At 24.7% G+C, this 12629-nt stretch overlaps 1 protein-coding gene across 1 annotated transcript in view; it reads right to left on the bottom strand.

Annotated features, from left to right (window-relative positions):
* Nucleotides 1-457: 457 nt before the first annotated feature.
* The window catches only part of LOC112600207 (vacuolar protein sorting-associated protein 13B), a 24465-nt gene continuing 12293 nt past the window's right edge, over nt 458-12629 (bottom strand). Inside the window, exons 26-53 of the mRNA XM_025347385.1 lie at nt 11941-12121; nt 11696-11875; nt 11467-11621; nt 10386-10651; nt 9963-10325; nt 9547-9749; nt 9279-9469; nt 9125-9215; nt 8928-9060; nt 8191-8313; nt 7957-8116; nt 7594-7713; nt 7400-7526; nt 7051-7342; nt 6904-6989; nt 6640-6833; nt 6319-6538; nt 6004-6174; nt 5607-5759; nt 5346-5545; nt 4438-4904; nt 4182-4373; nt 4020-4121; nt 3783-3916; nt 2736-2982; nt 1686-2620; nt 847-1164; nt 458-787 (exon numbers count right to left, since the gene is read on the bottom strand). Coding sequence (XP_025203170.1) covers nt 590-787; nt 847-1164; nt 1686-2620; nt 2736-2982; nt 3783-3916; nt 4020-4121; nt 4182-4373; nt 4438-4904; nt 5346-5545; nt 5607-5759; nt 6004-6174; nt 6319-6538; nt 6640-6833; nt 6904-6989; nt 7051-7342; nt 7400-7526; nt 7594-7713; nt 7957-8116; nt 8191-8313; nt 8928-9060; nt 9125-9215; nt 9279-9469; nt 9547-9749; nt 9963-10325; nt 10386-10651; nt 11467-11621; nt 11696-11875; nt 11941-12121 — 6202 coding nt within the window. The 3' untranslated portion in view covers nt 458-589. The remainder of the gene's footprint in view (nt 788-846; nt 1165-1685; nt 2621-2735; nt 2983-3782; nt 3917-4019; nt 4122-4181; nt 4374-4437; nt 4905-5345; nt 5546-5606; nt 5760-6003; nt 6175-6318; nt 6539-6639; nt 6834-6903; nt 6990-7050; nt 7343-7399; nt 7527-7593; nt 7714-7956; nt 8117-8190; nt 8314-8927; nt 9061-9124; nt 9216-9278; nt 9470-9546; nt 9750-9962; nt 10326-10385; nt 10652-11466; nt 11622-11695; nt 11876-11940; nt 12122-12629) is intronic.

The raw sequence follows: 12629 nt of genomic DNA, 5'->3' as shown, positions 1-12629 counted from the left end.
TAACAATTGACAATTCATTGTTCACACACCAGCTTAGGATACTAAGGATACTTATCCATTATACATATTTTGTTTATAGTATCTTTACTAATAAAAATATACAAATATTTGTTAATACTCTAAATATTTTTAGTATTTTTAATTTTAATAACTAATTATTTGCTTGTATTTGTTTATGATTGAACCATAGAATTAAACATTCCTAAATAAAAGCAATATAGATTACAGTGGATATGTAACTAATCCATTGAGCATTTAATTTATTTATTTTTGTTTATACTGTATTGGTTATAAAAACATTATGTAACAACTAATTAAAATATAAACATTTTAATGCTTGAAAAAATTAGTCTTTGGATAATATATATACAAACATACCTTGGTTTCCGACACAATAATAATATTATGATACTTTAATTAAAAATAAGATAATTTTTTTTAAATAAAATAATTCCGTTTTAAATTTAAATTATAATATTCATAGATATATTAAAAATTATACTGTAGTTATCACAGACTTTTTAAAATGCACATAATATATTGCACAAAACATTTTGGTTAATACTTATAAAAAAAATAGGTAGGAATATTATATCACTGCATATCCCTTACTCTGAATATGTCTTTTAAGGAATTCAATTAAATTTAATACGTGATTCCGTATCTGTGGACTGACCAACAATTTATGTGTTTGATCTGGATTATCTGATTCAGTATTTGATTCCATATTTAAAAAACTTTGTGATTTACGTACATAATCAGCAACTCGAGAATATGCTGTATCATTCTGTTAAATAAATATAAATTGTTTATAAACTATAAGGTTTTTGAAAATGTTGTTATTACCTGTGTTGTCATACAAATAGTTATTGTAATCAGTGAAGGATCACGGTGTCGTAGACAGGGAGTAACAATTTGAGCTATTGGTAAGCGTAGTACATTTGGAATCATACAATTTGGATCTTTAATTAAATACAAAAATCTATTTGTCAAGACCAACGTTAATTCTGACACCTTAAGTTCTTGGTCTAAATTATCCATAGTTGCATCACAAGTCAATAGAACTTGCTCTGATGTGCTTAAATATTTGTTTAATATTAACCAAGAAGATCTGAGTTCTGACATGCCAAATCCTATTTCAGTGTTGCTAAGACTTGAACGTAACTAAATAAAAATAATAATGTCAGATACATAAAATAAAATTTATTTAAAATCTTTGCTTTTCTTGTCATAACAAAATTAAATTAATTTTCTTTTTTGCTTTTCGCTCTCAACTATATTTTGTAGCCACTTTTGTCTTATATCTTCATAGAACTCTATCTTCTACTCATTATTTAACAGCCACTATTTTTATATTCTTCTCTAGTTCTTTATGCTGTTTATTTATATATTTATAGGTCATATTCTTTTACTTTTCTTCTATATTCATTTCCATAGCTCTTTTCATAATATGACCTAAATATTAGCTCATTTTCCCTCATTTTGTCTAAAAATGGTGCCACTTTTATACTATTCCTAATAAATGTGTTGTATCCTCCTTAGTTACTCCACATATTACATATCCATCAAAGAATTCTCATATCTGCTAACTCACTTATTATTTTGTTTCTTTGTTCACAAAAATGAATTTATACAAATGAAAAATTAAAATAAAAAATGAATTAGTATATATTATTATGGTTTACCTGAGGACTTTTAATCCAGCCTACGCCTGCTAAGAAACCTTCTCCTGTCATTGCTACTAATTCTGCAGCTCCACTAATTGGTTTTGTTATAGCTTCAACTAATCCTATAGCTACAGTATTGACAAATCCCCTTCTTCTTTCAGAGCCTTCTTGAATTGCATATTGTATTGGATGATTTACTAATCCCCCAACCGCTCCCAACAAACTAATTCCAAATTCACTAAGACCTTGTATAATTCCTTGTGATAAATTCTGTGGCCGTAAACGTCTAATCTCTTCGATTTGTTCCAAATCTTCAGCTTCTAAAGTTAATCGGTTGAATGTTCTCGACCAACTAGATGCAAATTTTGTTACTGATGATAATGCTCCTGTTGTAACATGCTTAACTAATGATGCAGATCCACTTAAGACACCAACAAAAAATTCTTTTGGTCCTTCAGTCATGCCTTGGGCAGACAAAGTTACAAAATCATACAAGCCAGTTCCAACAGATCGTGCTAAACCACCAGGAGAGCCCCAGAATTCTAATGAACCCAATGCCCATCCAGTACCGTATATTGCATTTAAAAAATAGTGCAATGACAAACTTCGACCGAGTTGATAATAAGAAGTAATTAAATCTGTTTTTGAAAACTCTGTAAAATCTAAAGGAGATCGGTCAAGAGCCACATAGAATGTTGTTGATGTGTGTAAGCTTATCATCACTTTGAATGGTTTTATAGTAAATGTTCTAAATACTAATGGATTTCGAAATTCTTGGGAATGTGCTAGTACCAAGTAATTAAGTGGAATGAATTCATTCATATCAAGATTATGTTCTTCTGTAGTAGATATAGTTGATTTAAAATTTTTCAATATTTCCAATAAATAATAACAATAACGATCTTCAATAAATGCTTCAAAAGTAAATAATGTTACTTCTAGATCCAAAATAACTAAAACAAATAACAAAAAAGTCATTAAATCAGTTTAAACAACACATTAATGTATCTTTGTTATTCACAATGCATAAAAAGCAATAATTATATTTATACTATGATTTATAAATACCTGGTGTTAAATAATAGGATTTATCTAATGTCAATTTTATAATAATAGCAGAATCTAAAAGTCTTAAATCATTGATTACAGTTGACAATGGTTTCAAGAAATTTGTGTCACAATAAACTTCTTCAAAACTTTTCTTTTGTTTTACGAGTATCACAGGAAAATCGTAATGCCCATCACTAAATGCATTATTATCAATTTGAATGTTATTTATTGAAATTATAAGGTTCATTTCTTCTTTTAAATTTTCCTAAAATAAATTTAACTTTTATAATTAATACCATATCAATAATAATATGTAGGCTTTATATATTTAAGGTTTTTTTTTTTTAATTATAAATTATGTTGACCTAATAGACCTAGTGGCATATTTAGGATATTTTAAGGGAAGTGTCATCAGAATATAGACTAATATAAATTATATTATTAGAATTTAAAATATAGTCATGGTGTAAAAAAAAAACAATAATAAATTAACAAATAAAAACAATCAGCCAATCAAGATATTTATATATACATGGAAAAAATCACATAAATGATATTAATGTTTTATACTCGATTACAAAATAATTTATATACAGCACATATTAAAGGGGGTGTCATATATCTTAAACTCACTCTTATATACATCATTGAATAGACATAATCATAAGCGTAACTAGGGGAGGGGTGAAGCCTCCCAGAATTTCTTAAAGCCTCTCCAGAATTTTTGAGTAAATGTATGTGTCTATAAACATATTAGTATTAACTTTATTTTTGCCTACAAGATTTTTTTCCATAGATACTTTATTTTTCTATAAAACATTTTTAGGGGACTCCAGCCCCCCCCCCCTAACTTAAAGAAATAATTACACCTATGAACTTAATCCATACATTTAAACTGTTATTAATTATACTACAATAATATAACTTAAGCCGTGAAAGGGAGGAAATGTTGTATTTTACTGTTTTTCATAAAGCTAATATAAAAAAATAAAAGAAAATGTGGTAATCATGTATCAATGTAAACTATATAATATATGATTAAAGATTTATATTGTAGGTATTTACCTCATTTCCATCTAAAGTTGCTGTAATATTATCTAATGTCATTGAAACTACAGCTTTTGAACTGAATCCAATGTCATCAATAAATAAAATGAGTATAAATGTATGAATATGACATTTTATTGAAGGCCAAACCTCTAAGAAAATTATAATAATTTGATTGATTAAATATAATCTTAATAAATGAATTATATATAATATATATAATATAACATTTTATAACGAGAAAACAATAATTACTGTTAATTGGCGAAGAACTCATCTTTTGTAAGGAACTTATAGGAGCTTGAGCATATTCTAGATTCACATTATTCAGTACTTCATTATTTAATGATAAAGTACCTAGAATAATTAAAAATTTTATAAACAAAGTACAGTTCAATTTAATTTAATTTTTTTTACCTTTAAATTGGTCACTTTTAGCTAGTCTTAATCTCACTTCATTAGCTGAGAATTCAAACTGTGCAGCTGGTTTGAAAATTACATCTAATGTAAATGCTCTTTTTTTTATCAAAACTTTTATATCATTCGTTTGACCAGGCACTGGTACTAATCTGCTTTCACAAACACTCAACTCTATACTTGCAAACCAACCTAATAAATGAATAAATATGTGAATAAATTTTTTTTTTTTTCCATTTTATATTTAGTAACTTACCTTTAAAAGGTTTTTTATCAATTCCAATCAATACTCTAGGTATCTGTTTGCTTGGTACTGAGTATGGAAATGATATATATGCATTTTTTTCTGAAGATATCCTATACGTCCAATTCCAATCTTTTGAAAATGGCATTGGTTCTTTAGATTTAGATTTAGACTTAGATTTCTTACAAAGGGCAAGAGTTAATGATACTGGACAATAATTGTAAAGAATAAATTGTGGATATGGTTGATTATATACTGTAAAGAAATATTGGTTATCTAATTCTTGTAATGTAACACAAATTAGTGGATTTGAATCACAGCTTGAAAATAAAACTGGCCATGGACGTTCTTCTTTCACAACTTCAGTTAGTTTGATAGGACAACTAATATTACCATTTGAACTTAGTATAAAATATTGCACCAAATCTTCATTAGATGATTCTTTACCAATTAATGTCCACAAGGCTAATTGTTTACCCCTATAATGAATAAAAATATACATATTAATTTAGATTTGAAAATTAACATTTTAAGTAAGCGTATTCAATCAAAATAAAGACTGATAATTTTAGATTTAATTGTATATATAGTACATATATATACATTATTTAATCATACATAGATTAATTAGTAACTACAAGTTAGCTTGTAATGAATTAACTATTTTATGTAATGATAAAAATTAATACTATATAATATATACTACCTATAAATTAAAAATTAAGGTTAACCTATAAAATATATTAATGTATACCTACACATACCATATATATTTACATTATAATGCACAATATTTAATTAATCTATAGACAAATTCTCAAAAATATATCTTATTAAAACAAAAATATTATATTCAAAGCAAATTTGAAACTTATAATATTATTATTTATTGGTATTAAATAAAAAGTTTAAAAACTTACAGATCATTTAAATTTTTAGGTAAATCAACAGAAACCTCTTCAATATTTTCTGGAATATCTAAGATACCAGAAGATGGATCAGCACAAACTGCTAATACTTTTAGATCAATTGAACTATGATTTGTAGCTATGTATAAGCTTTGAATATGAATAACTCTCATATTATTATGTTCCAAAGAGCAAACATTTAAATAACCAATCTAATTTAAATTTGCACATATTATATATTTGGGTATAAATAAATAGTGTTAGTAAACTTACATGATTCTCACAGTTTATGACAACAGATGTATGGCCCTTTAAAGGAATTAATCCATTTACTGGCGGCATATAGAATGACTGACTATTAGATAGTTGAAGGGGTTGTGATCGATAAGTGGTATTATCAATATTTAAATCAATATAAAATGTATTCTAAACATGAAACAGGTTTAAAAATTAATTATTAATACTCATTACACGGAAATGTAATTTAATATTGTTCATTGAATGAGTTAGAAATGTAAATATAACTTATTTTAATAAATTAAATGGTTAGGAAAGATCATCAAATAAAAAATAAAATCATTCGATGAAATTCTTTGTAATATTGAATTATATACATAATAATGCAATAAATTATAATCTATAAAAGTAACAATTTCTTAAAAAATCTTACTTCGATAACAGGAGGTGCTACAACACAAAAGTCATCTATGTTACAAAGGACATCAGTTGAATTGCACAATGTTATGATTTGACTCGATGTATTGACTATTAATGCCCAAGGTTGTACAACAATTACACGACTTAAACCATTACTGTGATCAAGATGTCCATAATGTTGAACCTAAATTTTAGTAGATTTATAATTAATTGATTGAGGTATTTTTTTTTTCTAATGTAGTTAGAATTAAAATATATAAGCAAATACATTATATTTTAATTGTTAATCAAGGAGTTATTAATCAAGTACTTATAATATAAATTTTACTTTAACAGTAGTTTCAGTGTCTGGCAATTCACATTGTTTCCATTTAATATTTGAATATTGTTTACCAATAAATGGCCATTGAAGATCAGAATCCATTATAGTGTATTTTCCATTAAGAAGATCTTCAATGGTAAAATAATTATTATTAAATAACTCTGGAATGTCAATATTCATATAATATGTTATAGATACTGGTGGAGAAGACGCCGAAGACTCCTCACTAAAATTATTAAAATTTTTATTGTTAAAAAAATATTTTTATCTGAATTAATTAAACAAAATATAATTATAAATAATAATATGGTTTAATGATTGACTAACTTTAATTTGATAGTTAAATTGTAAACATCTTTCATAGTGCCAGGCAAATCAATATGTTGTATCTCATTTAATGTCATAGCAGATTTAACTTCTATAATGGTATTACGTTCTAATTTATTATCAACTAATTCAAAGTTTATTAAAGTACTATATGGCAAATATGAACGAACAACATACATTGGCATTAATAAAATCTAGAAATGTTAAAATGTAATAATCAATTATTTAATAACATGAAATAAAATTTATAATTTTATATCATACCAATAAACGAGGTATTTTATTAATATTTTCTATAATCAAACGACACCAGATACTGCGATATTTCTTCATATTGTCTTTCATTGGAACTGTTGAAAAATTATTATTTTCATTAATTTATTCATCAGTTTTTTTTAAGCAGACACATACTTTTGACAAGCCAAGAGTTTTGATTTCCATTAACCAATTCAACAGTATGTAGTGGAATAGGACCAGACCAAGGACCTTCATGATTAGGAGTATGAAAACATAATTTTAAAGTAACTTTAAGTCCATTGTATAACATTATTGATGGCGAATTATTTTCAGGAGCAACAGATAAAGTATGCAAAACTAAGTTATGATGATCTTTTTGCTCTTCTACTTGTTTGATTTTAGTAAATCGAGCACCCAGCAAATAATTTGTTTTATTTAAAATACTTAATTGGCTGGACACAATAACCTAGTATAATACACATTTATAAATAAAAAATTATATTTATGTTGCACTAGGACATACTTTTATGAGAGAGGGTGATATATTTGTAATTGACACTATTAAGATATAAGGTTCTCCTTTATGGTTTTTTACTGTTAAAGATATCAAAGCTTCAGGTTGTAAACTTATTTCGTTACTCCAAGACAAACTAAATATTCATAAAATATTAGTAAAAGTGTAAAACATAATTGCAGTTAACTTTTTATAAGTATTACTTATCAACACTTCCAACACTAAATCTTATGTGAGGATGTTCACTAGGTACTCGCCATGTGTATTGATAGGATTGTAAGCTATTAAGAGCGATAACTTCATTGGTGCTTGCTTGACCAAATCTACAAAAAAAAAAAAAAAAATCATGACTAAATTAAAAAGAAATTTAAAATGGTAACTTATAAGAAGCTGCATTTTATAATACTGTTTGATAAAAACTGCTTACTATGTAAGTTAGTTTAAAGTAAAAATAATTTTATTTGTCGTTTTATAATTAAATTACACTACAATATGTGCATGATAATCAAAGTTTATCTCCAAAAGAATATAAAATCTAGCCTAAAATTAAAAAAAAAGTAACTTACATTATTTCAAAATTGGTATCATTACAAATAATATACGGTGTGGTTATTAAATAAGAATTATTTCCCCATAGTTGCACTGCTGCCATCAAAGAATTAATCATACTTGGTCCAAATTGACATGCAATCGCTCCAGTTTGAATATTGTATTGAATATCTGGTTCTATTTTTATTAAAATAATACAAACAAATACATGTTACAAATATTACTTTTACAATGTTTTTTAAAGTATTTACTTGGCTTAGTTGTGTGATGACTTGTAAATAAACAAAATAATTTTATAACAGGAATTTGTGTTAATGTTCCATAATTTAATAGTTCAACTCTTATATGTGCTTGAGCTGATGTGTTCATTTCTCCTGGTGAAAATATAAGTATATTATTTACTTATACAATTAATAGTACATAAAAAATAAATAATATACTACTTTTTCCCTAAATATTCATTACCTCTGCATAATAAAATGTCTATTAATTAGTTGTTTAGTCTGAACCGTTTCCTAGACCTCAAACAACTAACATAATATTTTTTAATATTATTTAACATGGTTTAGTTGAATTATTTATCCTTTTAACTAATATAAAATTTAATATAATTGCCATCAACTACAAAACTTTACTTATTTATTATACTTTTTTCAGCTACTTTCTATTTTTATAATCTTTTTCTAGACTGTTGAATGTATTTTGCTAACAAGGACTCTAGTTTTAACTTCTAATTTTTAAATAATCATGTTAAATTGTATAAGACATTTTTAAGAGATTTACTTGTATTTTGTTATTTTTCAGGGTTAAAAACTATTTTTCTATGTAATTAATGTTTGTAAAATTTTCATTTTTTCTATTATTTAAAAATATTTTTTTCTGTTAGTAATTAGTAAATTAATTGTTAGTTTTAATAAATCAAATATTGCATTATAACTATTTTTATTTCTAAATAACAATAATTGTAGTAAAATAGTTTAATAAATACCTTCTTGAATTTTGAAACCAATATTTACTTGATCCAAAATAAAAATCACTAGTTTATGTCTTGGTGGATTGTCAGAAACGCAATCGTACCGTGGTAAATATGCTTTTTTTTTCACATGATATGAAATATTTATCTAATAAAAGTTTTTAAATATTAAAATAGTACATTTTAAAATTTATTTTATGGACATAATTTACCTTAATTGATGATGCTGATAATGAAAATTGTAATTGTGGTACTAAGTTTGGTGAAAAATATGAGTCAACTCTAAGGCATCCGACTAAACTCCTGTAATAAATTACTAAATTACTATAATGTATATATACACAACAAACAAATTATTTATAATACTTTATCTGTAGCGGATAAAGATTTGCACATGAATTATCCATAATTATACGCCATGTGTTTGAAACAGTTTGCAATGATTCTAGCCGTAATAACATTGGTTCATATTTGGGAAATATGAAAACAGTATGCTCTCTAAAACAATTCTGTATCTCATCATACCATTGTAAATGAAATTTAATGTCTATGTCCACCTTGAAAATATTATAGTTTAGATTCATGTTTATACAACAGTATGAGTAGCTAGTATTTATTCTAAAACATTACACACATCCATAGGAACTGGCTGTATTTCTATTTTTGTCAATGTTCTAGGTTGAGGATAACGCCATGTAATTTTTGGTGGGTTATTTGATGAAAATTCCGAAAAAAAAATTTGATAAGGCAATGGTAAGTCAGAATTAATAGTTTCAAGAAATTGAAAAGCTCCAGCTCTAAGATCATCTTGATAAAACTGTTCATCTAATTCAGAACCTTAAAAAAAATATTAATATTAAAATTAAATAATTCGAATTTATTACAGACTAAAAGAAATTTTTTATTAAGTTTTAACTGCTTCAAAAAACTATTTTACAAAAATCTAATTAAAAAAAACCATATGTTATAAAACCAATAATTTTTACCCAGTCCACTCATAATCTTAAAGTAACAAATTGTTATAAATGACAATTTTAATAATGAACATACTTTGATTTTGACTTTTTGTAGTGTTTTTACTATATTCAATTAGATATTTAAACTCAGTCCATATTAATTTTAATGTATTGTAATTATCTGGAGATATGTGGAATGATATATAATCTGTTAATATTTTTAGTTGCTTTGTTGGTCTAAAATATTCAGGGACCCAAGGATCTGATGACAAAACAATTTCTAAAGTCATTGTCCATGGATGTAATATTAATTCATTTGTCTTATAGTTAGAGTAATCATGTCCAACTGATACTGTTACACTATTTAATGTTATTTCACCATTCAGCCGTTCAGATGGCTTTTTCCACATACAATTTAATTTAGAAAGAATACTTTCAATACTGAGTATAATATTATCTAAAATATACAAATTATTTTTCATTAAATTGACAAAAACTAAAATTGTTAACTGCATACCATTATTTTCAGTAGATAATTGAACAAATATTTGTTGAGTTGTTAAATTCATAACTATTGGTTTTGAGTACCAACAATATTCGTTAACTGGTAACGCTGGAATTTTAATTACATTTTCATTAGTTATTTCACTAATTAGACCTGTATTTTCAGTTGAATCAAGAATTGAATCATCATAAACGTGATGATCAAATTCATCAGTCGAATAATGAGATACCACAGAATCAATTCTAAAAGATTGGTTTTGAATTTCAAGTTCATCATGTCTAGAAATCATAAAATAATTTATGAGATAAGAAAAAAATCAAATATTAATAATATTACATAATGACACACAAAAGAATTTTTAGAACACATATAGTTAATAAAAATATTATCACATATTATTTTTTTTTATATGTAAAAATATATTCTCAATGATCTTAAAACATTTTTATTCACATAAATAATCAACAAAATTATTTTAATATACATAATAAGTATTTGTGTGATATTAGTTATTTACATCCGATCCCTCTTCATAGTGCATGCAATATAACCTGCATGTTAAACTTTATATTTATACTTTATTTAACATGTGAAAACATTTCAAATAAAATAATCAATAGAAATAATTTGATTTATAAGTCAAGATCTGAATATAAATTATAAACACAATTAATAATTACAATAGTCTACTTAATTTTTTACTAAAAGGAAATTATATATATGTTGTATCTTTTTTAATAACATAAAACATACAAAATTTTTGTTCAAAATAATCCATTTTTTTCAGTTATTAATAATATTAGTGTGGATTGACTATTATAAAATTTAAAAGTAAGAATAAATTATCTAGGATTTTTTAATATTTTAAATTTGAAGCAACTTTAGGGTATTTTAATATTTCTATAATAATACTATCTATAATTCACTTTAATATTAAAAATAATAAAATTAAATGGAATATTTTAAACATACAATTTGGTATGCTATGCAATGATAAAATAGAGATGTCAAAGACAAGTATAACATTTTCTTAGTAGTAAAATCAGAGAATATAATTTTTAAATTTAATTATTCAATATAATTATTAACTTACTTTGAATCAGTTTGAGAGTTATAATTAACAGTTTCTTCATAAGGCAAAATACCTTTATATAATATTTTTTTTATTAGATCTAATAAATTATAACAGTGATCAATTTTTTGTTTATTTAATAATAATGAAATGGCTCTTCCTAGATTAAGTTCAACCTACAAAAAAAAAAAAAAATCAAGTATTTATTATATAGATATATAAATTAACTAAAGGAATATTAAACACATACTTTATATTGATCAATTGTAATAGGATGAGAGATTTTTAATGTAAAAAATGCTAGAGGAATTTCATCCATAGTATTGAATTTAGTTTTAAACAATGGAACTGAATATATTTTTGAATCTGGTATTTCAATGTATGTTTCATTTTCTGGAGCTAATGAAATTGTCAGATCAATAAATATTACCTAAAATAAAATATAAATACATTTAAAACAAATATATTATATAGTACGATATTTTTAATTTATACCTGACAAGAATTAGCAGTGTTAGAAAGTGAAAAAAATACATGAGGTTGATGAACAACTGTATAAAGCAAAGGTTCTGTTACTTTAATATCATTTATTTTTTTACAATTAAAAAAATTTATATTGATTTGATTTCCTGTGATAATTACATCAATTGGAATTTTATTTACAGTATTAGTATCCCTGTAAAATAAATGTAAATTAATTATATTCTGTGAAGAGTAGTGTACATTTAGAATATATTTTAATAATAAACATTTGTAATAATATAATGCAAAAGTTTAAGAATATGTCTAAAAATTCCATAAGAACATAAGCATTACTTTGTAAAAATACAATTTATTTAATTAATATAGGTTTTTCTTTAAGTATTTATAGTAAAACTCCAATTTAGGAGGACGGTGAGGCATAGTGTATGCCCGAAGACCTTGATTGGTGCTGGGTCAAGCACTGTCTGGCTTCCTAGTTTCTGGATGGATGACAAAGTTATTTTCTACATATAACAACAGACATTCTACAAACCTACTATACTATACCATAACAAAATAAACCCAATTAATGGCCAATTAGTTGGTGAAGTTTATAAAAAAAAATTCCAATTTAGTAACATACATCGAAAAACATTTTTGTGCAATTGAATTTTTTAGCGGAAATAAGTTTAGTTATTGATAATAACTAAAAACTTTTCACA

This window comes from Melanaphis sacchari, unplaced genomic scaffold, assembly GCF_002803265.2.
Source record: "Melanaphis sacchari strain LSU unplaced genomic scaffold, SCAv2.0 Contig61_pilon_pilon, whole genome shotgun sequence".
In the NCBI taxonomy this organism is placed as follows: Eukaryota; Metazoa; Arthropoda; class Insecta; order Hemiptera; family Aphididae; genus Melanaphis; species Melanaphis sacchari.
Note: the sequence above shows the minus strand (reverse complement) of the source record. Positions and strands in the feature narration are given on the sequence as shown.